Source organism: Danio aesculapii, chromosome 2 (genome assembly GCF_903798145.1).
Source record: "Danio aesculapii chromosome 2, fDanAes4.1, whole genome shotgun sequence".
Lineage (NCBI taxonomy): Eukaryota > Metazoa > Chordata > Actinopteri > Cypriniformes > Danionidae > Danio > Danio aesculapii.
The window spans coordinates 7,056,692-7,082,295 of NC_079436.1; the positions used below are offsets into that span (position 1 = coordinate 7,056,692).

General features: G+C 36.7%; 3 protein-coding genes across 9 annotated transcripts in view; 2 read left to right on the forward strand and 1 right to left on the reverse strand.

Moving 5' to 3' along the window:
• Window positions 1-1,974, forward strand: part of miga1 (mitoguardin 1) — a 38,549-nt gene extending 36,575 nt beyond the window's left edge. For both annotated transcript variants that reach the window (XM_056471860.1, XM_056471865.1), the window contains exon 16: window positions 1,214-1,974. In XM_056471860.1, the coding sequence (XP_056327835.1) occupies window positions 1,214-1,432 (219 nt within the window). In that variant the 3' untranslated portion in view covers window positions 1,433-1,974. The remainder of the gene's footprint in view (window positions 1-1,213) is intronic.
• fubp1 (far upstream element (FUSE) binding protein 1) lies at window positions 1,969-18,903 on the reverse strand. 6 transcript variants are annotated; one of them, XM_056471833.1, is made up of 20 exons: window positions 18,750-18,902; window positions 16,182-16,275; window positions 15,671-15,706; window positions 15,499-15,538; window positions 15,366-15,412; window positions 15,197-15,268; window positions 12,588-12,645; window positions 12,335-12,497; window positions 12,093-12,191; window positions 11,871-11,978; window positions 11,675-11,777; window positions 10,956-11,216; window positions 9,482-9,642; window positions 9,235-9,380; window positions 9,054-9,130; window positions 8,839-8,964; window positions 8,464-8,538; window positions 7,835-7,903; window positions 5,187-5,344; window positions 1,969-4,903 (listed from the first exon to the last, which is right to left on the reverse strand). In XM_056471833.1, exons 1-20 carry the CDS (start codon window positions 18,840-18,842, stop codon window positions 4,895-4,897), a joined length of 1,995 nt encoding a protein of 664 aa, XP_056327808.1. In that variant the 5' UTR covers window positions 18,843-18,902; the 3' UTR covers window positions 1,969-4,894. The 6 variants fall into 6 exon arrangements, with proteins under 6 accessions (XP_056327808.1, XP_056327802.1, XP_056327792.1 ...); XM_056471827.1 differs by having other exon boundaries at window positions 7,844-7,903; window positions 8,839-8,979; XM_056471817.1 differs by having other exon boundaries at window positions 8,839-8,979.
• Window positions 18,904-22,720: 3,817 nt separating this feature from the next.
• Window positions 22,721-25,511, forward strand: si:ch211-71m22.3 (uncharacterized protein LOC100148868 homolog). Its single transcript, XM_056465832.1, has 7 exons — window positions 22,721-22,767; window positions 23,320-23,387; window positions 23,497-23,542; window positions 23,632-23,834; window positions 23,904-24,065; window positions 25,125-25,286; window positions 25,371-25,511. Exons 2-7 carry the CDS (start codon window positions 23,331-23,333, stop codon window positions 25,398-25,400), a joined length of 660 nt encoding a protein of 219 aa, XP_056321807.1. The 5' UTR covers window positions 22,721-22,767; window positions 23,320-23,330; the 3' UTR covers window positions 25,401-25,511.
• The last annotated feature ends 93 nt before the right edge of the window (window positions 25,512-25,604 follow it).

The following is a 25,604-nucleotide window of genomic DNA, read 5'->3' on the forward strand; positions in this document are numbered from 1 at the left end:
TATTACTTACAGTCCTGACCAACCATTTAAAATATATATACCCGAACTTCCTTGGGTCTGCTGCAAAGATCTTTAGTTCAAAGTCTAGAAAAGGAACTAAAAATATTCCATGTGACTTCAGTGGTTCAACTAATCATACGAAGCTCCAATAACATTTTTGTGTGCAAAAAAAACAAAAAAAAAAACTGTTTACGCTATACTACCTAAAGGTCTTGTTGTCGATCCCAGTTGCAAGAGCTTGATTTGTTGTTGATCATTTGGAAAAGTGGCAGATGAATCTTCTGGTGAACTGTATCCCTGCAGTTCTGTTGATTCTGCATCACAAATACTGCAGAAGACCTATTGGAACATGCATGGACCCGAGATTCTCACAGAAATCAGTCAAGTGAGGAAACCAAGAAAAAATTACAGTTTCATTCAGTATGGGGGCGTACAAGTGGATGGAAAATCAACAGCCTGAGGTATCAAGACATTTGTGTGCCAATTACTTGACAAACCACAGGAGAGGGCAAATTCTTCAGCGGGATAGCGCTCCTTTTCTCATACTTTAGCCTCCATGTTAAGGTGCTCCAGGATTGGCCAGCCCAGTCCCCAGAACTTTATTAAGCATGTTTGGGGTAAGATGGAGGCATTAAAGATTAATCTTAATAGACTAGGAGTCCATTAACGCTTCCTTTGCTATTCCAGGTGACTGTATTAAGTTATTTGAGTCATTGTAGAGATGTATGGATGCAGTCCTCCAAGCTCTTGGGAGACATACACAATATTAATTCTTTCTCCACTGCCCCATGACGTTATATTCTATACCGTACATTATTTCTGTTAAGTGACAATAGCCATCTTTATCAATGGAAGATTAACAAGCTTTTGATAATATTGGAATTTGTGTTGAGATAAACAAGGGTCTTGAAATTCGAACAACGAGGGAACGTAGTTAAAAACCTTAATATTTGAGTGAACTAATCCTTTGAGATGTCAAAAATTTGCTGTTTAGTTAAACTCCTGGACTAGAATTTGGAACCATTGGGTTAGGTTTTTCAGATCTGTTCCTGGAGGTTCACTGCACTTAGCGGTAAATAATAAATTATTAAAACTTATTTCAATGATTTTTGGGATTCTTGGTACTAATGACCAGGTAGTCATCTTGAGACTGCTAGGGTGTACACTTCATTGTTAGTTGTTAACTACATTAATTCAGACTTTTGTCCTACAGGAGCAGGTGTTGTTCTTTCTTAAGGACATTTTTGACCTCGACAAAGTACGTTATTTTAGTCTGGAGACACTGGCTGAGGACATCCTACACCTGCTTCACAGACGATCTGATCTGCTTCTGAGCTATCTGGGAACAGATGTGATCCATCACCTGAACGGCTGTAGTGACACCTCAGTGCATCTGGTACACAGTGCTTTGCTGGAAGCACAAGTTCAGTGACTAAATCTGTCCGTCAGCCAGCCATTCACGCACTCACTCACTGCCTACAGCTGCTGAGTCTAGTCCTCATCATTGACTTGTCTTCCAAGTCACTATTAGTGCCATGTAATGTTTGTATGTTTAAAATTAAGTGGTTAAAAAAAGGACAGATGTCTATTTTATATACCTTTCAGTGTTCTTTTATGGAAATCTCTGTTTGGACTTGAAGAATGATTTGCACAATGAATGGTCTAAACTTTTAGGGTCCTTCAGCTTTTGAGACCTGAATGTTGTAACCATATTGGAGTGTTTGAAAAGGGATGAAAACACTTGTCTCCAAAAAAAGGGTATGGAAATTAAGATTTCAACACTGCCCATAAATTCAGATCAGATTTTTTAGTCATGCGAAGCTAAGGCCATGCAACAGGCAATTTAAGACTCATGTACTGTAATCTGCTTCTGGAGGTAACGCTTGTTCATAACTCACCTGTTATGCCAGTACAAAAATGTGTCATTTAAAGCAACACGATGTGAACAATAAAAACTTAAGCCATTCGTAACGATTACAATTTTATTAATGACAATGGCAACAGTCAATTCAGACCAACAATTCTCAGAAAAAAAAAGGTACATTCAACAGCTTTAACAGTTGATTTTTTTTGTCTGCTTTTTGTTTTTTACCTCAAAAAGGCATGCTCCAAATTTCTCCGATTTTCTCTTCGTTTTAAGACCCCCACGAATTCTGTTATGAACAATTTGCTCAAAAAAGAAAAAGCACATCTTGCATGCATACAAACGATATGCAGCAATGGACAGACTAGCTTTATAAATGATCAACTGTCGAACCAAAGAAGAAAATAAAAGATCTAGTAAATATCTACTCAAAGAAAGAAAAAAAAAATTTCCTGGTCATGGTCCATCTGTACAGCATTAAAGCACATTAAATCCCTACACTTATCAACAAAAGGCAAAGCATGTACTCGAAGAACATTTTATAGAACTGACAACCAATAATACAGAAATGTATGGCATGTTTCTAAAATCAAAACTAACTGGCATCCACCCTAAACTAACAGAAACATTGACTTCTTTGCAATGACAGTCCTCATAATATATGTATTTTTACCTTATAATTGGAGCCCTCGAACAGTCTACATTCAGTGGAGGGACAGACTCAAAGGAATCCTCCTTACGGACAAACTAGCTCAGGACCTGATTCTACGAACTACGCCTGCGGCATCTTCAACACTGTGAGCGAGAATGAAGGCAGCAATGTGGGACAAACGTTAGCACTAGAGAGGGGCATCAATATAGCTTGCAAACCAGTGAAACATGAGCATACATACAGTATACGTCAGTTATAATTGAGAGCATTCATATGGCTACCTCGGAATCAGTTTGCATCTGCATGCATTGTGTATAACATTAGAACAGGACCACACTAAACACTTACCGGCAAGTTATCAAATGAGCAATCATTAAATTAACATTGAGTTCATTTAGAGGAAAAAAAAAACAAAAAACAGCAATCCTAATTAAAGATATCAATAGAATTAAGAATAAAAACATTGTTTTATGAGCTACAGGTCAATGCCATGCAATTCAAATGGACAAAAAACATTTCCAGCAGAGCTAAACTCCAACATTTGTTGCGTACGGCAGTCTATTTACTACAAGAGACATCGTTTATGCAGCACATATTGACCTCAGTTTCAAATATGAAAAGCATTACACTAGAGAGACCACAGGTTCAATCGCTTTGACTTTTTAGGATACTCTTACCTGTGCGTTATTGCTGCAGAACCTAAGGTGCAAGGTCAGGGATGGCACTGCAAAGTTAGACATTGCACTGCTCACTAATAAAAGTCAAATCAAAGAAAAACGTGCATCAAATCGATGACCTCAATCACAAAAACAGGTCAGGCACAAATTTAGAAATTAGACAATGCTAATTGACATTTGAGACATTGGGTCTTTATGGCTTTTGCAGTATAAAACACTTGGCAAAGCAGGAAAAAAAAAGGACAATTGACTAGTCAATGGGATAAAGTTGCTATAGACGTCCTGGCCTGAACAGTGATACAGTTTGATAAGAATAGTCCTTAATGACTAAAGCAGTGTGTCAACATGGCAACGACTCAATATGTACATATCACAATGTTATGGCAAAAAGAAACAATCCAATGTGGAAAAGGGTCAGGTCATTATCTTAAATGCATGTCAAATCAATTACAGCCCTGACATACTTACCCAAAAAAGGGCAACATTTAGAGAATATTAAAGATACAATGCGTTTCAATCGGTCAAAGACAATGCATTGACAGCCGCAGAGTTATGTACATTTTGTACTTACAGTGGAGAGCTCATTTCACTGGTGTGGAAGGCCAGAGTCTCCCAAAAACCTATATGCTAGCAGACAAAAAAAGTAGTCGCATGTTCGCATTTGAGCTTTTCGTGTTTTAATGGTATCAAAAAGATTGAGCAATATTTAGAATCAATATATACACAAATGGTTGAATTTAGACATTTAAAATATATATAAGATGGGGACAAGTAATTTCGCAAGGCATGACTTGATCAGAACATTTGACCTGCACTGTAAAAAAGCAGCAAACTCTGAAAAAACTAAAATACTTGCAGCATGATTGCAATAACAATATTAAAAGAACAGTTTATGCAAAGACGCACACTTGCTTACCGCCTTCCTAATCTTGCCTGTGAGGAAGGAAATGGCTCTCATTAACCTCAACAAACCAGGTGAAATGCAGTACAAAAATGAGCAACACTACAGCACTGAGTTATTGCATGAGTCACATACCTTGCCAACATCAAGCCACTTTGCCTTAGATAACCTGCCTACACCTCATCCACATCAACGACCAGTAAAAACAACAACAAAGAATGCAGAATAAAAACAGAGCTGTCCATTTGTCAAACAGTCGATGATCTCGTGACATTTAAAGACCAGGAATTAAACTAAAATCAAAAACGCTAGTATAGACAGGTCAAAAAAGAGAAAAAAAAATAAAAACAAGAGCAACATTTGTGGTTTTTGGAAATTTGCGTGACTCCCACCCCGTCCCAAAACAAAGTTAAGTTCACAAAACATGCCCCACCTTTGCACCCCACTTACCAACACAGGAGGTTTCATTGTTTTATTGCAAAACACAACAGGCATATCATATTAAAACTGAGATGATTTACATGGAAATGACTTTAGTCTCAAATCTACATGAGATACAGAAGATACAGGAGCTGGAATGACCAAATATTAACCTGACTAAAAACAAACCGTTCATTTACAAGAGTGGCAAAGCAAAAGGGAAAAATATATTTATATATACTTGACTTTGGAGCCGGTCTGCGATCTATCTTAAACACTCAAACCAATCAAATAAAGATCTTCATCATGGCGTCTGCATCCAAACATTTAACAAAGGTTTTTTTCTGACAATGTAGCATTTACTTTATGTCCACTTCACATTACTGGCCCTGTGCAGAAGAAATACATAAGAAATACACAACATGTTAAGAGCAGAAACATATATGCAACACCCTTCAAAAAAAAAAAATTGCCTGTTTGAGGAGAAAAGTGTTTGGTTAAGTGTTGCATTGACGACTCGTCTGGAAACCTGCTGAGCCTGTGGAAGTAAACGTTAGGAGGAAAGAAGGGTGGGGGGGAAGGGGGTGTTGGGAATGGTGTGGTGGAAAGAAAAACAAAAACATGCACATCTTTCAAGTAAACAGCGCAAAAGGCATTTTATTGGGAGTGTACCTGCTGAGCCTGGGGTGCACCGCCCATTGCCTGAGGGGCGCCTTGACCATAGTAGGCTGCCTGTTGGCGGTAATACTCGGCCCACGCTGCGCTGTAATCCGGCTGACCTCCGGGCTGAGACGCCGTTGCTGCTGCAGCTGCTTGAGGAGCAGCTTGACCTGAGAAGAGAGAATCAAAACCATTAATGGAAGGTCAAGCTTTTCTAAAAAATGTTTAGCTCAACACTTTGATGGCACAGCATTTTCCCATTAAAGACACTTTGGTTACTATGATTTGGAATCCACGCAGTACAGTATTGCTATAATCTCATGTGAACAATATTACTGAATAAAAATGCAGTAATGTTAACTTTGTGGTTTAGTCATTATACAAGTACTATAGCACATTATTGGACATTAGGGTAAATACCCAAACTTGCAGTTATCAACAATAAGTTTAAACAAATTAAAAAATTTTTAAAAAAGGGACAGCAATGGCCCGTTTCCACTGAGTGGTACGGTACAGTACGCTTTTATGGCCGTTTCCACTGTCAAAAGGCGTACCGAACCAAACCGTACCGTAACACTTTTTCGGCACCCTTTCAAAAGGGTACCAAACACTAGAAAGGGTACCAAAAGGCGGAGCAAGACGTGCAGCTGAACGCTATTGGTTTACAGAGATATGTCATTCGCTTACGCAACAAGCCAGAATGAAAACAAAAAACCCGCCATGTTTAAAATACACAGCTGACGAGCCGAGACATTATAGCGGAATGATATATACATATAATAACGAGCCATGGTCGACCCGGGCGCAAACAAACCTTGTCGTCGTCTTGATGAACAGCCATAAAGCCAAGAACGGCAGATTTACCCTGTGCCCCGTATTTTTTTACGAGCCAGTCTGAGGCGCGAGCGGTTTCGCTTTCTTGCTTGTGCCCTTGCGTCTAATATTATATCTGAAATAACAAACTTCTTGAGCTGATGATAATAACCTGCGCTTGATTATTGACGGGCTTTTGAAACCTGATCCTGTCAGACACTGACAAACGCGAGAGTGAAAAGCAAAGGAGAAGCCGGAAAAAAAGGAGCACATTATTTTTCAGCAAACATGAACAAAATGCCATGTTTAACTATTATCTCCACCTTTTGGACTAAAATGAAATGGGAATGATGGAATTACTGTCTAACAGAGGCTACATGTGCTGCTGAAGATTACAGACACAGATGAGAGGTTTTCGCTGACTGTGGGCTATATTTTGTGTTGTTTTTGAACCTAAATACAAACGAAATGTTTGCTATATGTAGTTCTTCTGTAGTTGGTAACATATTGGAGACTGTAAAGGGCTGCATGTGTTTATATATGTTCATTTATTTATTTAATATAATTACAGATGTTACACTAGGCTATTTTGCACTGTCATTGATCTGCAGTTATAATCAACTCATGTTCATAGAAAGGTTAGTAATAAACATTTCTACACAAGTATTTATGTGTATGAAGCATCTGTTTTGTGAGAAGTGCTTCTCATATGATATGTGAATGACCTGTACAGCTTTATTATACACATTTCCTCCAGCGAGAATGACGTCGACTGAAACTTTGTCATGCACCACGCCCACCAAAAGGGTACCCTTGGTAGTGGAAACGCAAGCCTGATAAAGATGACCTGTTCCGACCCGAACCGTACCATACCAGTCAGTGAAAACGAGACACAAATGAACTTTCAATTCAGTAATCAGTTTGCCAAAAAGAGCAAAGTAGTTTTTCATAGCATTTACATGTGGTTTAAATGTCTTTCATACCAACTAACATTTGAAAAATAAGAACTTTCAGGACTGCAAAAGTTTACTTCAGAACTGCTTTATGAATGATTTACAGAAAGGGTTCCCACACTTTGGTTAACTTCCAATTCAAGGACTTTCTAGCTCCAATAGCCTCAAATTGATAGACTTCATTCGAGGTCGATTTACAGTTGAAGGCAAGGTTACATCATGTTACCTTGCTAGACACTTTGTTTGTTTTCATGTCAAGCAACTATGCAAAAACATTTTTTTCTTTTGCCTTTATTTTTGGCCACATGATAGAGATATAGATAGAGATAGGATATTCTATTTATCTTTTTTTGTTGTTGTGAAAAACTGAAAAATATTTGGTTCATCCTATATAGTTTTCTAAAATGATCTGACGTTAGCTCACTGAAAAGAGCGTAGGCTGATGTAACCAGAAGTTTTAGATACATAAATATGCTTGTTTTTTTTCTTGCTTCATGGGTTTACATTATCTAAACAAGCAAAGCAACTCAACTTTACAAAATAAAAATATCTTGCACAATATCAATTCAAGCATTTTTAAGAAACGATCTATATAAGTTTATTTAAAAACTTTTTTTTTTAGTTTTAAGATCAACACTGAATGATTTAAAAAGCATTTGAAAAGACATTAAGGACTTGTGGGAACCCTGTACACAAAAACTTGCTCTGCACGATTCATGAATGTTTGTAAGAAGGGGAACGACCCTGATCACTCTACCTCCGAGTGCCAGGACAGAAACCCACTACTTTACTGTAGGGCAGCTGAATCCACAGCAGCTCTACTGCAGAGAGGACTGTGAAAGAGCTGCAGCTGCCCCAAACTATTACAAAATAAAGAAAACTACTTTCACATACTTATCTCACCTTGCTTCTTATAGTACTCTTCCCACGCCTTGGTGTAGTCCTGCTGAGGCTGGCCTTGACCTGATGAGACAAGACCAAGCTGACTTTAATCTTAAGCCTAAATGTTAAAATGATTAGACACCACAGAATTACTTGTTAATTCTGATTGAAACATGCAACTTAGCCTACTGTTAAATTTAGCAAAAATGCAAATGAATATTATCGAATAAGTCCAATTAAAAGAGTCAAACTTTAAGTAGCAGTAAAATATCAGTAAATTCAAAAGAAATATTCATAAATACAAGTCATAGAAATACAGGAATATCAAACAAATTTGGAAAGGAGTACATATTAATCCATTATGGAAATTCAGAAAAGTGAACAGTGCAATCTCATTCATGGTTTCGATTTGATGTGTTAATCCTATTCTACCTCTGTTGAGACACTACAGCACCTTATTCTGAACAGCAGGGTTTGAGACCAATATATTTATAGACCAGAACGAAAATTCTCCCGCCTCTAATTTTCCTCACAAGACTCCAAAAGTAAAACAGCACTGATTGGCTATTCAAGCCCTGCTGCTATTTAACCTGGCCGCTCAAAGAAAATCTCTGACGCTACATTTGTCAAAGTATTTATACCCAATTTCTTGTAATATTCCTCCCAGGCCTTGGTGTAATCTGCCTGTCCACTTTGACCTGGAGCTTGCGGGTCACCTGTTAAAAATGGTACAATTTGAGAAATTGAGAACCATTCTTTTAAAGGCTGCAGAAAGTCCTCCGCTGGCTAGGTTGTGCACTTTGCACAAGCAGGTTGAGTGTCTGAGAAACTGTCCTTTCCATAAGTGCTAGCCAATAAAAGGCCATCCCAGATCAATAGATAGACCATTAGAATAGCAACATTGCACCGCTCCGTTAAGACAACACTGAAAGGCCTCTAACTACTACTGTTCAAAATACTGTAGGTCAAGTGTGAATGGAGGGTTGTTTTTTTGTGAAGTGCAGCTAAAAACCCACCTTGTCCATTGGCTTGGGTTGTGCCTGGGGCTGCCGAGGTGGGTGTCATTGGACCCTGGGGCTGCTGCTGGTACTGAGAATAATAGGCAGCCCATGCTGCAGCATTAGCATCAGCCGCTGCTTTATCTGGGGAACAAACAGCTTAAGTGGAAAAATGACTAATATTGCATATGGACTTCACAAAGCTATTTTGAACAAACTTTAGTTAGACTTACTAGGATCAGGCTGTCCTTGCTGCCAGTGGGGGTATCCATTGCCCCAGCCTTGAGGCTGGTACGGTGCTGGGGGTCCACTGAGGATAAAAATAAAATACAATAAGCTCATATCCAACTGAACTGGCTCACAACAAACAAGCAAAAACACTGTCACATAGTAAGCAATGTAACAAGTCCTTACTGTGGTCCAGGTGGGCCCTGGCCATAAGGCCCAGGGTTGTAAGGGCCCATAGGAGCAGGTGGTCCCTGTGGACCAGGAGGTCCATGAGAAGGTCCTCCATGTGGCCCAGGTGGACCATGAGGGCCACCCATAGGGCTAACTGGACCCTATGACAAAGAAAAACAAACATTTTAAATGTAATCCAAACGAGGTATTAAAAATATTGAAAATAAAAACTAAACATGGAGGTAAAAAAAAGGACACTCACTCCAATCTTCTCCTCTACCAATTGCCTGGCATAATCAATTTGTTGGGGTGACCCACGGACTGTGAAGATCTTTATATTAGGATCCGAATTAGGAGGAGGGTTTCTTTGCAATTCTATCCTGGCTCCTGACTGCTGGCTTATGTTTTTAATGGTTTCACCACCTAAAGAAAATAATAATAAATAACATCAATGTTAATTCATTTTCGAGGCTTGCATTTGCTGTTCTCGTGGTCCATTTATGTGGTCAGTTTAGTAAAAAAAAAAACTATTAACCATTTCAATTTTTTTTAATATATAAGGCATAATAGCTTTTACAAAAAATAAATACATTTACAGAACAAGAACAGACAAGATTATGCATTTATGTATGAAGAGAACAGAGGAACGGTGAATGTTTTCATGATCACAGCTAAACATAACTCACAGAGGGAAAGTATTAAGCTACGTTCACACTGTCAGGCTTAGCGCTCAAATCTCAGATCTGATTTTTCGCATGGCTGTTCACACTGCTCTTATAAATGTGGCCAATATCAGATTTGCAATGTGAACATATCATGGTCCTAAACTGACCCGCATGCACAAAAGCACAGTTACGGACAGCACAAAATGTCTAATTATGCACACGTGATACTGTATGAAGCAAGCACGTTGTCAGATCATGCTTATATGATTATTGCCCTTTTCACAGACAACCGTGGTGTATTTTAAGGACTGTAAATGATTGTTCTGCAACTACTAATGTGTATTTCGGCATTTAAAATCTTTAAGTCATTTGTGATTGAAAACACGGATCATTCGCGATTTATGACAACCGCGGTGCGCGTTTGTTTGACCACCGGTGTAGTGAACTCTTAAAGGGTTAATGAGCAGCCGCAGACTGAACTGAGAAGGCGCCGTTTGCATTTCATTTTACTTCGTTATAAACAGCAGACACATACAGAAGGGGGGGTTTGGGTGCTCGAGCACCTGCCCTTTTTTCTCTCGGAGAGAAAGTTCTCCCTCATTTGCACACGGATCCCATGTCCGCAACACGCACCACGCTCTTCAGATTCGCGATCAACCCGTGCCTCAATCGTTAACAAGCACCAGTTTTGCCTTCAAAATCTTTTTCTAAATGGTCAACCAACTTTATGTGGTAATCACCGTGTGCCATTCTACTGTGATGCTGATGAGTAGAGGATATTTGCAGCACAGTGATGACGCATGTCGCTCAAAGATCATGTAAAAGTCACATGAAATCCGACATAACCGTTCACACTGCAGTCACATTGCAAAACATCAGATCGGTGTCTGATTTAAGACTACATATGAAAGTGGCAGAGATCTGACCTGAAAAGATCAGATTCCATGCGGTTTGGGCTGTTCACACTGTCATCACCTGAGTCATTTGTGGGCAAGAAAATCCGATTCGGGCCACATTTGGCTGCAGTGTGAACGTAGCCTTAGTGTAACGTGATCTCTAAAAACAACTAACCTTTGCCAATAATGAGGCCGGTTTTCATGGTAGGTACAGTAAAAGTGAATTCCTGCAGACCACCAGGAGGGCCCATGTTCCAGTTTCCCTGTCCACGGCCTCTTCCTCTGCCACCACCGCCACCACCACCACCTCCACCATGACCAGGGGGTCCTCCTGCCTGCACACTTCTCAGTAGGTCAGTTATGATATCTGCTGCATGCTGTGCTCTATCTGGAGGTCCCATAATTTGAGCAATCCTTTCTGGTGTGGTGCCATCATCTGAAAGGAAAAGCAAGCATGTGTCAATGGTTCAACTTGATTTAAAATCGCATTTGTGCCATGTGCTGTAAACTGATTCTAAACTATCTCAGGCTATATCTCTGTTATTGGCTATATTATTGTGGTGTAAAAGTTTCTCTTGCATGTATACAAGACAGCATTTTTCAAAATTATCAGCATATTTATTTCTTCATCTGCAAAAATGGCCAAAACCATTGTTTTATTTGCGGAGTATTTGATGGTGAAATGAATTCACTGCTGAAAAAATGTTAGCAAACTCTTGAGCAGTAACAACATTGCTGTTCCTAGGAGTTTGATTGGGCTTTCCTTTAAAATCAATGTTTTACACGTCTACATACCCAACACATACTACACGTGTAGTATGCTGTCTTGTAAACAAACAGCCAAACTCAAATTATTTCAGATTTTTGAAAACATGTAAATGGCCTCTTATATACCTGGCTTGAACTGAATCCTCACACCAGTATCATTCTGAATCTTCTTGATCATTTCGCCACTCCTGCCAATCACAATACCCACAGCAAACCTTGGCACAGGGACCTAAAGCAGTAGCAAAACCGTTTAACAGTCAACTTCTTTCAAAACAAAAAAATAATTTCAAATTTAGGTTCAGTCTCATAAAGCAGTACTTACATCCAAACTGTCTCCTCCTCCACCACCACCTGCTCTAGAGCCATATTCTCCTCTCTGTTCACGGAAACCCTGATCTCTAATCAGATCCATTACCATGTCCTTAGCTTGCTGTATATAACAAAAAAAAATTAAAAATTCAATTACACCCTATTCAAAGAAACAAAAAAACTGAATTGATATACTGTACGTAATACAACAATTTCAAAGTAATATATAGCGTACCTGAACTTTGAAAGGATCACCAGAGATCCTGAGTGGTTTATCAGCACCTGTGTTTTGGGGTCCATCTTGAATCATCACCATTTTGACTCCAGCCCGTTCCTATTATACAAAGTATTCAACATCTAAATTAATTAAACGTATGGAAAGCACAGACAAAGATCAACAAAAGCTTTACGGTCAAAAATCTAATTAACATTGTGGTGATTTAACCACATGTATGCAGGTTGCCTACAATTGTTTACCTGTAACTGTTTGATTGTTTCTCCTCCCTTTCCAATGACCAGGCCCGCTTTGGAGGCAGGGATCATCATCTCATGAACAGACATGCCTGGTCCATCATTGTGATGGAATGCTGGAGATGGTCTGCCTTTCTCTACAATCTCTGAGAGCAGCCTCTTAGCAGTCCTATTGAGTAGAATGAATTTGTTTTAAACACTTAAAGACACCATGCTCATTATGAGAGGAAAAAAGAAAATTTTGAATGGAGATACTCACATGATTGCATCTGGTGATCCTGTTAATGTCACTGACCTATCAGGCATACCACCACTGTCTGATGAGAAGAATGACCAATAAGCAGTCAAACCAAAAAACTGACAACAATCAGACATATAGACCGTTCCCACTGAGTGGTGCGGTAAGGTACAGTATGGTACACTTCTTGTGTCTGATTCCACTGTCAAAAGCACTAAAAGAGCTAATCATAACGTACCACTTTGAGTACCCTTTCCAGAGAGCAACTATCTAGCACAACAGAACAATTCCAAAGGGTGGAGCTAAACTCACTTCTGAACGTTATTGGTTTACAGAGAATCATCACCAATGCAAGCAACAAGCCAGGAGAATGACAATGAAGAAAGCCCCATTTTTAAATATACAGCTGGGACGTGGCATCATAACACACATGAGCCATGGTTAGGCTCACACGGAATCTGCGTGTGCAGAAATCCGCAGATTTTTAGCCCATCATTGAGTCAACACATTTACTTGTGTAAATCTCTGTTAATTTATATGGATTCAGTTTACTAATAATTTGTGATATAATAATAGTTATATTAAAATGCTCATATGATTTATTTACAAAAGTTTGTAAAGTAATATGTTCTGTCTTTTAGTAAATATATTATATGAGACTTGCTTTGTATAACAAATAAGTGCATCTAGATGGATTTGCATTGTTAATATTAAAAAAAAAAAAAAGTTTAAAATTTATTATTTTTCATTTCTTCAAATTATATATTGTTTAGTTATGATTCTCCAAAAAAAACATTTTCACATAAATCTGCTGATTTTTTTTTTTTACAAAATTCTGCACAAAAATAGCAAAAAATGTCCACAGATTCTGTTTGGCCCTAGCCATGGTCAACTGAGCCAAATAAACTTGGTTGTCTTCTTGTGACAAACATCCACATGCCATAATCTGCTTTGTGTCTTTTGTTTACGAGGGCATCTAAAAACATGTGGTAAAGTGCGAGTGATTTCATTTTCTCGATTTGAGTGTACTTGCCTAATAATAACAACTTACGCATGGTTATTAAAGTGCTACTCCCATCCGTTGTGAAACAGACTAACGTGAGATCGAAGAAAAAAAAGCATAAGCAATTGATTCTTTCAGCAACCTAAAACACAAATAAGCTGCAATTGTTAATTCATGATTGCCTTTTGGACTTATGTACTTGGAATTACTTTAACAAGAGGTTAGACGTGCAGGTAAAGAGATACAGATGAGAGGTTTGTCCTGATTGCATATCTTTTTTGAACACAAATAAGGCCTTTATTTGTATGTTTTGGAAAAAAATCAGTAATTGGTAACATTTCGGACATTGTAATGGGCTGTGTGTGTTCATATATGTTTTATATTTACAGACATTCAGTAACTTGCATTAGCATTGATCTGCAGCTATTAGAGCTGCACGATTAATCGAAAAAAGATTGCAATCTCGATTCGACCCTACACACCATCTTAATTCAGCATATCTACGATTCAGCCAATTCTATATTCAAGGTCAGGAGAGAAGCGTAAAGGCGATCACACAAGTTTTCACATTTTATAAACGTTACTCAGCAACATGGACACCCCCAAACACAGACTGTATTTTATAAGGTATAATTCACCCAACAATGTCATTTCTGTCTTCATGCAATGATGCATTCACGGCAGCGAAATCACACGTGAGCTGAATGCGAGCGGTTTGTTTACTACCAAGAGGACACGCATGTGTCTGCAAATGAGTAATTTAGCGTCAGAACCTGCATAGGCTGTGAATAACAGGTAATTAAGTTGTAAACAACGTTCAGTTTGTTGCACAGGGCGATCGATTGGGTGTCGTGCGGGATGTATGATTAGCATGTAGGTTTTTTTCCTCAAAGTGACGACAGCCATGATATGAAAAGCGCTTGGCAGCGAAAGTGAAACCGGCATGCAAACCATTTAAAAGATCATATCGCATTTTAAAGTTATGATTGCGAGGAGCATTTGATATGTTTTTTTCTTTATTGCGAACACAGTGTTGCGCATAAAAATAATTGTTTACTGGGTCAATATAGCTACTCAAGCCTACATACAGTAATGTTGAATATAATGCAAGATGGAATCTGATAATGACAAATGTTTTATTTTACCAGTGAAAAAATTTGAATTATGAATAGTTGTATTGTGATGTCATCACTTTACGAGTCTGTTCAAGTCCACCATTTAAAGTCTATACAAGATTTATAGCAACAGTAGACCTACACATAGACCTGATATTATTGTTGCTTTACTATATGTTTGAGTAATAACAATAATATTAGGATACTCATATTAACCTTTATTTTACATCTACAGAATCGTGAGAAAATCATGATCTTGATTAAAAAAAAAAATTGTGATTCTCATTTTAACCAGAATCGTGCGGCCCTAGCAGCTATCATCAAATGCTGTTAACATTTACAGAAGTGCTTCTCATGCGGTGTGTGAAAAACCCTTACAGCTTTTACTTTGAGCGAGAATGACAACAACACAATGGAAGTGAAGGCAGTGGAGACACAAGCCTGATAAACATGACCTGTGAACCATACAGCTCAGTGTAAACGATCCAATAGGCTTTTCATTTTTGACTCACCAGGAGCAATCTGTATTTTGCAGCCGGACTCCTGCTGCAGTCTTGAAATCTGTTCTCCTCCCCTTCCAATGACTGAAAATAAGTGTTAAGCATTTAATTTTATATGTTTGAAATATAAATACTCCAAAAACAAACAGCTGATATGAATAATAAAAAAAGGGCAACTTACTGAAGCCAACCATGCCATCTGGGACCTTGAACTCTTCAGATATAGACCTGCACAGAGATGCGATAGCATCGTTAAAAAAGGCAACGTAGATGTGTATCTTTTAAATTAGTGTGACAAAAATACTTTAATTTACCTTGGTGGGCCACCCATGCCTCCCATTACAGCTGAAAAAGCTGTGGCACAAATGAAAGCATGAACATAGATCAGTGAACAACTTAAATTATATCGCTTAATTTGTTACATTTTTTTAATTTAAAATATAAAAAGGTAATTAGCTATGCCTGGAATACAATAACAATGCTTACGATCACTTGGTGGAACTTTCTTGGTTTCTGGTTGATCTGTAAAGAAAACGTTAATTTAGTCCAAGTAGACAAGTCCATCTTGTAGACCCTGGCCATTTACTGTCTTTGTGTATACTTATTATTAAAGGAATATGAAAATGTGAAATTAAACTAAAAAACGGCAATCAGTCAAAAGCAATTAGCATCAGTTGAAAATTAATTCTATAAAAAAAAAAGAAAAAAAAAAGTAGGAACTTTATACAAATTTGGCACAACGAAAAATGATGAGCGAGTGTGGATTTGTAGAAAATAAATGCATTCAAATGAGTACATTTTCCTTAACATTTGGAGAACATAAGCATGCGTTTACTAACTAATCTGCTTGCTCATTTGCATTCAATCCTATTTAACATTTTCACACTGCCTCAATATGCTAATTTGAAAATATATAATCTGATTAGTCACATTGGACACCTAAATTTTGAAAAGTTCAATAATAAATTATCCAACAATATTATTTCCATGAACTTACCTCCATCTTCAAGAGGCCTCTTCTGTCCTCCATAACCAAAGTCGTTAGAAACTGGAGAGGGGGGTACCCCATCACCTCCAATTTTTGCAGCAATCTATAAAAAAAAAAAAACAACATTGGGAATTACACATTTTCAAGTTATCAGTTTGGAAAAGTCAGTTTTAAAACCAACAAAAATTTCTGTTATAGAGTTCCCACGGTATATGTAAGACTTTAGTCTCTCCAGCAGAAAAGACATCAAAAGATGCCGATTTTAATTTGTAAAGAAATTTGTGCTTTTTAAGTTAATAAACAGCAGAAGTCAAGGATTTATTTGAATTATTTAGCCTGACATGCTTAATGTTCCAAAATATTTTAAATGTTGCTCAGAATAAAATATATTGGCTGTGTCTAAAAAGGTTTTAAACCGCCAAAATATTCCATTCATAAGGTATATGTATGTTTTTTTTATTTATTTATTTTTTATTAAGTTTTTTTAGGACAGCAGTATCTAACAGATAAGATATCCAAAAATGCTGTTTTAAACTGTTGTAATCTGTGTTTTGGAAACTAATGAAGACAACAGAAGTCAATGATTCATTTGAATTACTAACCTTACATGTTATTTAGCATGAATTATTGTTTTAGCCTGACATATTATTTAGCCTTCCAAAATATTTTTTGTTTCTCAAAATAATATATATTGTGTTCAAAGGGGAAAAAGTTTTTGTTTTTTTACCTAGACATTTAAAAAGAATATATTTTAGTGCAGTAATCACAAACCGTGATATTTTTATCCAAGGTTGCTGATCCATGCCTATTCTCGCATACAGTTTTTCAAATTCTATGAATTCAGACGTACCACTTGGCTCGGATACTATATAGTATGGAAGTATGCAATTTCAAACATAGCCATTGTGTTCAAAGTGGACAAAAGTTATTTATTTTTTTTTTTTTACCCAGACATTTAAAAAGAATATATTTTAGAGCAGTAATCACAATCCCGAGAAACAGTGATATTTTTATCCAAGGTTATCATACAGTCAGAATCTTATACTGGCCCATGTCTAATGTGATCACAACAATTGTTGACTACGCGGCAGCCTTTAGGTATATAGCAATAGTTTTTAAAACATAATAAACTGCAGACTGAGCATGCTATTTTTGATCGTAACCTGGTAACAACCAGTACAGTGAAGTGACGGCAACATCAAATTATAAGGGGAAAATGTCTCTAATGTCTTGTTTCTGATGTGTTTTCCAATGTTTCGAATGTCTTTACATGGGTACAACATTTTGAAAAAAATAAAGGGATGTTTTGCACAATTTGCCATCAGTATGACAAGTCAACCACCTTTTGTTAAATAATTTTGAACTAATAAAACACCTCCACATTTTCCATACTGCTCTTTTCGTTTGAATTTTGCAACACTTTGTATTTTGCTCATTACACATTTATTAACATTTTTTTTTTAAATTATAGATTCACCGAAATTATTTAAAATATGTGGCTAAAAGTAGCTATTAACTTCTCTCTTTTTTTTCCTTGGTGGGGGCCAGGGAAATTTTTGCCAGGGCAAGTAAAAATCTGAATCACTGGGCCAATTGGACCAGTAGAAAAAATTCTTAGCATTGAACCCTGTGGTGTACAATAAATTGTGTAGAATTGTTTTAAACATTCCTCCACTGACACATTTACATGATTATTATAGCAAAATAAGTTTTTTTTAAAGCTGAAATAAGGGTAATTTATTTTTTTAGATTAGTGAGAGCATTTAATACTTTCAAGAAAATGGTAACAAAGTATCGGTATGATTGTGGTAAATGTGTGTTTTAGTAAGTGATACATGGTCATTCTACAAGGGCTAACAGGGACATTTATCCTTGTGACAAAAGCTGTTTGCACTCCATTTAAGATTTCCTCGTCCGTTTTTTGATATCAAGAACCACAATGGAAGCCAATGGCTTGTGTATTTTATCCTCGATGGTTTCAGAAATGTCTTAATGGACTTTGCGTATAATTTTTTTTATTTTGTCATAAAAAATAAAACTTCTTTAATTTAACTGGATAATAAGTCTTCATTGATTCTACACAAAACTAACGTTAGTTTACACTCGTACTCCCAAATCCTCCCACCAAAACTAGGAATTCAGCTTAATTTATATAACCGAATGAAATTTTGAAAATAAAAACATATACTGGGCACACTAAAACACTCACTTATCACATATTTTAAAGGCTAACGCAAGCGTCCTGACTTTGTTTCCGAGTACTTGTTTGTGCGTAACGTTAACAGCCACGGTTCAAATAAACATCTAATAAATAGAAGTTATAATAAACCGTTTGTCCTTAAAATTAAATGAAGGTGTACGAAATAACCGCATTAATTGCAAAACGTCTGTCTACTTCAGCTAAACTCAAAACAAATACGAGGATAAAGAAAACAGAAAACGCGCACTACCGAAAGCTCTTTGTTGCAACGAGGCCTCAAATTAGCACGTCAGCTAACGAATTCGTCAAGCTACACTTTCGTTTTGAATAACCAAACGTGAAAATAAGAGCCATTCGGAGTCTTTTGAAGCACTCACCTGTCTGGCCCTCTGAAGAGCGTCTTTAAATGCGTCGTTCATCCCTGCACCGGCGTTCGAGGACGGCGGAGCCACGTTAGAGTAGTCGGCCATGTCTGCACGAACAGTCTTCTTGATCTGGAAGGAAGATGGCCGTTACGTGCGAGAATGAGGAAAAGGGGGTTGACTGCAGCAGCCTTGATCCTGCCCCCACTTCCGGTCGGCAGAAATCGAATAAAAGTCCTTCCTTCGAATTGCACATCTTTTGGAGTGATTGCTGGGAAGTTATAAATACACGAGGGAAGGGCTTTGCCTGGAAAATAGAAGAATGGGTAAATGAGAATGATCTTGATGTATTATCTTTTGCATCGATAAATATAATGTCACCAATTCCACCTTGGTTACTTGATCAACCAAAAGTAGATTAAAAATTGCATGAAAACTAAACGGAGATGGAAGAAGCTGTTAACATTATCACATATGTCAAGAACTACATTAATAATGCATATTACTCATTTCTTCAAATATATACAGATGGTTCAAAGAGAATGGAATCAGGAAGGGCAGGAGTAGCACTCTATGTTCCAGAGCTTGAAGTGAGGAAGGCTGTAAGGATATCAGATGGAACATCTGTATACACAGCAGAGATGGTTGCAATTTTAATGGCATTAGAGTGGATATATGAAATTAGACCTGAAAAAGCACTAAAATGTTCTGATTCAATGGCTGTCCTAATGAGCTTGAAATCAATGGAATTAAAAAGAAATGACATTCTAACAGAAATGATCAAGTTTAATAGTCTAACACAGATGAAAGTAACTCATCTAATGTGGGTACCAGCACATGTTGGAATTCGGGGCAATGAGGAGGCAGAGAAAATAGCTAAAGAATCTCTACAACAAAATGAACCAATTATACACATCTCACTAAGCAGAGCAGAAGGGAAAAGCCTAATCTTAGAAGCTTGTGATAGGAAATGGCAGAAAGTTTGGGAGTCCAGTAACACAGGTAGACATTATTATAAGATCCAAAAAACAATAAAGAAAAGCAAAATAATGCATAATCTTAGCCAAAGAGAACACATTTACACGTTTAAGAACAGGATATACACAGAGGAGACAGTGGAACATGTTTTAAAAAGGTGCAAAGCATATAAAAATGAAAGAAGAAATCTTAAAGAGGAATTGCATAGCTTAGGATACCAGGATTTCACAATAAAAGGTTTATTAAAAGATGGTTTAGATTCAGGGAGACAAATGAAGTCAGTTATATGATTCATTGAGAATAGTGGATTATTCATTCATTCATTTTCTTTTCAGCTTAGTCCCTTTGTTAACCTGGAGTCGCCACAGCGGAAGGAACAGCCAACTTATCCAGCATATGTTTTACACAGTGGATACCCTTCAAACTGCAACCCATCTCTGTGAAACATCCATACACACCCATTCACTACAGACAATTTAGCCTACCCAATTCACCTGTACCACACGTCTTTGGACTGTGGGGGAAACCGGAGCATCCGGAGGAAACCCATACGAACGCGGGGAGAACATGCAAACTCCACACAGAAACGCCAACTGAGGCTCGAACCAGCGACCTTCTTGTTGTAAGGTGAAAGCACTACCGACCACGGCACCCCGTCGCCTAATAGTGGATTATACAATAGAATTTAGAAAACCAGTTCAATCTCTTGACACTCCATCACAGTAGGTGGCGATATGCAACTCTGAAGTTGATTTGCAACTCGCCAAGAAGAAGATGCATGTCTTTTTTTGTAAACCACACCAAAATAACACAATTGACACAGCTGTCTTTATCATCTTGATTAAATGAAGATTAAATGTGCGTGCGTATGTGTGTGTATTGAAGTAAATTTGGTGTTATGTTCGCATTCAGAGTTTATCCTTAATTTAATTAAAAAAAAAAGTGTTGCTTTCAAATTCATTCATTCATTTTCCTTTGGCTTAGTACCTTATTTATCAGGGGTCTTATTTATGTACATACACTTGTCAATCTGTATATTTGCACTCGCTACTTACTTCAATTTTTTTAAATATATTTATTATCTGTTTTTTGTCCTGTCTCTGTAATGCTGTTGCACTGTAGAAGCTCTGTCACGAAAACAAATTTCTAGTATGTGTGAACATACCTAGCAATAAAGCTCTTTCTGATTCTGATTCTGATTCCCGCATGTTTTATGCAGCGGATGCCTTAAGTTACTGGAAAACACTCATACTCTCACACTCATATGACCAATTTAGTTTAAATTACTTATATTGCATGTCTTTGGACTGCAGGGGAAACCAGAGCACCTGGAGGAAACCCACGTGAACATGGGGAGAACATGCAAACTCCACACAGAAATGCCAACGTTTGACCTGTCGAAAAAGCAAAACCTTCTTGCTCTGAGGTGACAGTGCAAACCACTGAGTCACCGTGCTGCCCTGTTTTCAAATTCTAAATAATGAAATCAAATTAGCAGTAAATGACTATTAAATAGTGCAATGTTGTTTTAAATTTATAATTACATGCGATTCCTGACTGAATGTTCAAAAGTAGCATGGTTAACATAGGATCACATCACAAGTAAAGACAACTTTTACTTTTTATGATAAATTGAAAAATGATAAATTGTTCAAAATACGTTGAATCTCCTAATTTTTCAATGTATTTTAAAATTTTACGTTAAGCCAATATTTTTCATAATAAACCTGTCGCTATTAGTTCATATTCTTCACGGTTTACTGGCAGAGGGGGAGAGAAGAGGGGTGTGAGACTGCCACAGAAATCACCAACAAGTACTGATGGAAAATTGAGCGGGATACACTATGCACACATACACTATGGCCAATTTAGCTTTTTCAATTCACCTATACCAAATGTCTACGGACTGTGGGGGAAACCGGAGCACCCGGAGGAAACCCACGTGAACACGGCGAGAACATGCAAACTCCACATTGCAGTTTAAAAAGAAGCTGTTGAGGCTATTGTTATGTTTGTATCACATTTTGTATCTTTGTATCTGTCAAAATATTGTAGTCCAAGATATCAAGGATTAACAAAAGTAATCTAGATGTAGCCTAATCCAAAAGTAATCAGATTACATTACCATAATTGTGCAATGTATTATATTACTGACAAAATGTTTTGTCATGTAATCAGTAACCGATTTCAAGTATAATATCTACCCTGATGTAAAGGATACTGTCACCACATGACAAAAAGATGTTCACTTAGCATTATATCATGCACTTAAGAGGCTTGCAATAGACAAAACTGTAACTAAAACAAAACAAACCATAACTGTAAAATCCAACAGTCAACTTTATCAAATTAAATGAGTGTAGTTAACTCAAAATTTACGGAAATTTAATTCTATTCATTTGAAAAGTGTTTTGAACTCAGTGTTGAAGGTAATGATTTAATTAAATACCTCATTACTTCAACTTAATTGGAGCAAGTTCACAGTACTCATTATGATTAGTTTTTGAACTTAAATGGTTTCTTGCAATCGGTTTCCTCAAATGATTTGAGTTGCCTTAACTTTTTGGGTTTTACAGTGCAACAACACAACACACACAGCATACTGCTTTTTATGTAATTTACTGTTACGTGTAAAAATATAATTTATTTTTTATTATAAAAGCACCAAATCCAATTAAACCATTCATGGTAATTTGTTTGTTTGTTTCAACAGCAGAACCTATCCATCTGATGCTATTTTGCACTGTGGCTCAGTATTGTTTTTTTTTTAAATTAGGAAGTGAGAATTTAGTGGTTGAAATGCATCTATAGGCTACTTACAAAATACCTAAACTTCAAAAAATAAAAACAACAACAATACTAATAATAGGCAGTAGTGTTGAATAAATAGTTTTAACTGATAACCAAAACTCATTTATATTTATTAACTGTAAGTAGTCCAACTAAAAAGTGGGTCAACTGCTCAACCACAAACTTCAGGTGGGGGTGGTGGCACTTCAAATCGGTGAGAAAAACACTTCTGTATTCATCAGTTCCACTGCCTAGTCTTTCACTGGTTCGTAAAGTGTAATCTTTAAATCATGTAATTTTAAATTGTAAAATTATTATGAATGTTATTTTCTTTTTTTTACCATTAATGATCGATAAACACATATGTAAACAACATTTCCTGTATTTTATGTTCATTTCCTGTTATTTGTTTGCTTGTTTGTTTGTGATTTGTCTTTTTGGATTTCTCATGGATTTGTCAGGTAAGTTGTTTTGTTTTATGTCTATAGTATCTCTTCGGATTCTACAAGATTTTCTAAAAAAAAATTGTGTACTTCACAATTACTGAATAAAGTGTTTTTTTTTAATATTTAATACAGAAATAATATAGTTTAAAAGAACCTGCAATCCAAAATTAGAAATCTTCAAGGTTATATAAATCCTAATTTCCATAATAAAATTGACACTTGACTGATTTTGAGGTCCAGGGTGATATCTATCAGCATGAAAATGTGCATCAGTGTATTAGAAGTTAAAAGTGTCGACATGGTGTGTAAGGAGTAAAGAATATTCATTGTGTAATAATATGCTGCTTGAAACATGTCTGTGTCTCCATTAGAGGTCACCGCAATGCTGTCTTCCCCAAATCCATACCACTATCCTTCTCATCTGGAAGGCTTGACCAGGGTCAGATAAGAGATGTTTTTTTCCAAGTATAATGTTCACCATTACTGTCTCTAAGAGAGATGCATTAATTTCGGATTAATGTTGTCTTTTAAATTGTATTATTGTTTAGATTGAGCGGTTGTTTGTCTTCAAAGACCATCCTGGATGTTTTGAAGGTATTTTTTTCTTGAATAAGATATCAAGATAATCAAATGATCAACATATTCTACCCTTATTGTGTTTAACCTTTTTAAATGTCTTTTAGTTTGCTGTGAAACGCAGCCTAACCGCAGTTATACAGTGAAGGATGACAGTGGGAACAAAGTTTTTAGTGTCACAGAGGACGGTGACTGCTGTAGCAGGCAATACGCTGAACGTTCCTTTGTTATGAATGTTACTGACAACTTAAACCGAGAGGTCATCAGACTGGTGCACCCATTTGTTTGCACCAGCTGCAGCAGCCACGAGGTATGCATGTTATCACTTTTTTAGCTCCTTATGCTGTACTGTATATTACATGGTGTATGTATATTTCAGCTGGAGGTTCAGTCTCCACCAGGAACTCCCATTGGTTATGTTCGTCAAAACTGGCACGTTTTCTTACCTAAATTCACAGTTGAGAATGAACGAGGTGAGCCTGAGTTTAGGATCAAAGGGCCATCTGTATTCTGGACCTGCTGCACGGATGTGAACTTTGAGGTGACACATTTTTCAGTTTCCTATTGTGAGTTGAAGAAGTAACTTTAAACGTGAACCTTTAGCATATACTTATTGTAAAAATACACTGTTACCGTTTTTGTAAATTGTATTGTTTTTAACTGTACTATGAACCTTATTTTACTGTAGGACAGTTATGCAGCGTGTTACTGTATTTTAAAGTTGCATTGTCAAAATTACTGTACACTTTTAAACCCAAAAAGTTAACTCAAACCATTTGAGGATTGCAACAAACCATTTAAGTTCAAAAACTAATCTAATGAGTACTGTGAACTTAATCCATTTGAATAAACGAAGCAATTTGAGCATAGTAAAACCCAATAAATGAAGAGAACTCAAACCAACTGAGTACTGTAAAAGCCAATAAGTTAAAACAACTCAAGCCGTTTGAGGAAACTGATTGCTACAAACCATTTGAGTTAAAAAAAAACTAATTGATATGAGTACTGTGAACTTACTCCATTTAAGTTGAAGAAATTAATTACTTAATTAACTCATTAACTGAATCCATTAAATTAAATTTTTTTTTTTAGAATTAAATTTCAGTCAATTTTGAGTTAACTACACTCATTTCATTTGATAAAGTTGACTGTGGGTTTTACAGTGTATATTTTACAGTAAAAATACACTATTCTGTAAATACATAGCAAGATAAATGGTGCTGTAAATGTAAATACAGTATTTTTGATTTACATTATGTTACTGTAGATTCTACAGGATTGTTAACAATGTAATTATGTTATTATATTAGAATTGAGTATATTAATAAGGGGTGGCATGGTGGCTCACTGGTTAGCACTGTTGCCTCACAGCAAGAAGGTCACTGGTTCGAGTTTGCATGTTCTCCCCTTGTATGCGTGGGTTTTCTCTGGGTGCTCTGATTTACACCACAGTTCAAACATATGCGCTAAAGGTGAATTAGATGAACTAAATTGGTCTTTGAGCCATAATCTATTAAATTTTTGGGTAAACTACCACTTCAATTTGAGAATCCATTGCTGCTTTCTCAAAACATTCCCCTTTTTTTCACCGTGACAACAGCTGGTGACTTTGAACGCGGCAGCAGTAGAAAGATCATTTGGCAGGATAATCAATCCTTTCGGTTGGACAGGACCAAATCCTGGTGCCAATTTTGTGCTGGAGTTTCCAAGCAGCCTGCAAGTCAAAATGAAAGCTACCGTACTGGGGGCCTGCATACTAATTGTAAGTATTAGTTAAAATACATTTGAAACATTTGTAATAATACTTGTTTATAGTTATTATTAATAATTCTCATTTTATTTTCAGCACAACATGTATTATGAAAACCAACAATAAAGGAAAACGGTGGGATCTCTTTATGAAAACAAAGGTTGCTAACAATCTTTTTTTTTTTTAATCTTTCACCAATATTACATGAATCTTATGTGTCTATACTGTCTTATCTCAATAAAGAAAAAATATTAATAATAAAAATATAAAACTGTCAAAAAGTTTGGTTCTCTCTTACAGGAAGGTTACATAGAACTGTTGTGTGTCCTT

Excerpts from the sequence above, each read along its gene's own strand:
- si:ch211-71m22.3 (XM_056465832.1), top strand. The coding sequence starts at position 23,331 with ATGCTGTCTTCCCCAAATCCATACCACTATCCTTCTCATCTGGAAGGC. Across the intron at positions 23,543-23,631 it reads CCATCCTGGATGTTTTGAAG|TTTGCTGTGAAACGCAGCCT; the intron begins GTATTTTTTTCT and ends AATGTCTTTTAG. Across the intron at positions 25,287-25,370 it reads TGGGGGCCTGCATACTAATT|CACAACATGTATTATGAAAA; the intron begins GTAAGTATTAGT and ends TTTTATTTTCAG.
- fubp1 (XM_056471817.1), bottom strand. The coding sequence starts at position 18,842 with ATGGCCGACTACTCTAACGTGGCTCCGCCGTCCTCGAACGCCGGTGCA. Across the intron at positions 9,131-9,234 it reads CAGGGCCCACCTGGACCACA|TGGACCCCCAGCACCGTACC; the intron begins GTAAGGACTTGT and ends TTTTATCCTCAG. Across the intron at positions 7,904-8,463 it reads GGAATATTACAAGAAATTGG|GTCAAGGCCAGCCTCAGCAG; the intron begins GTATAAATACTT and ends TTGTCTCATCAG.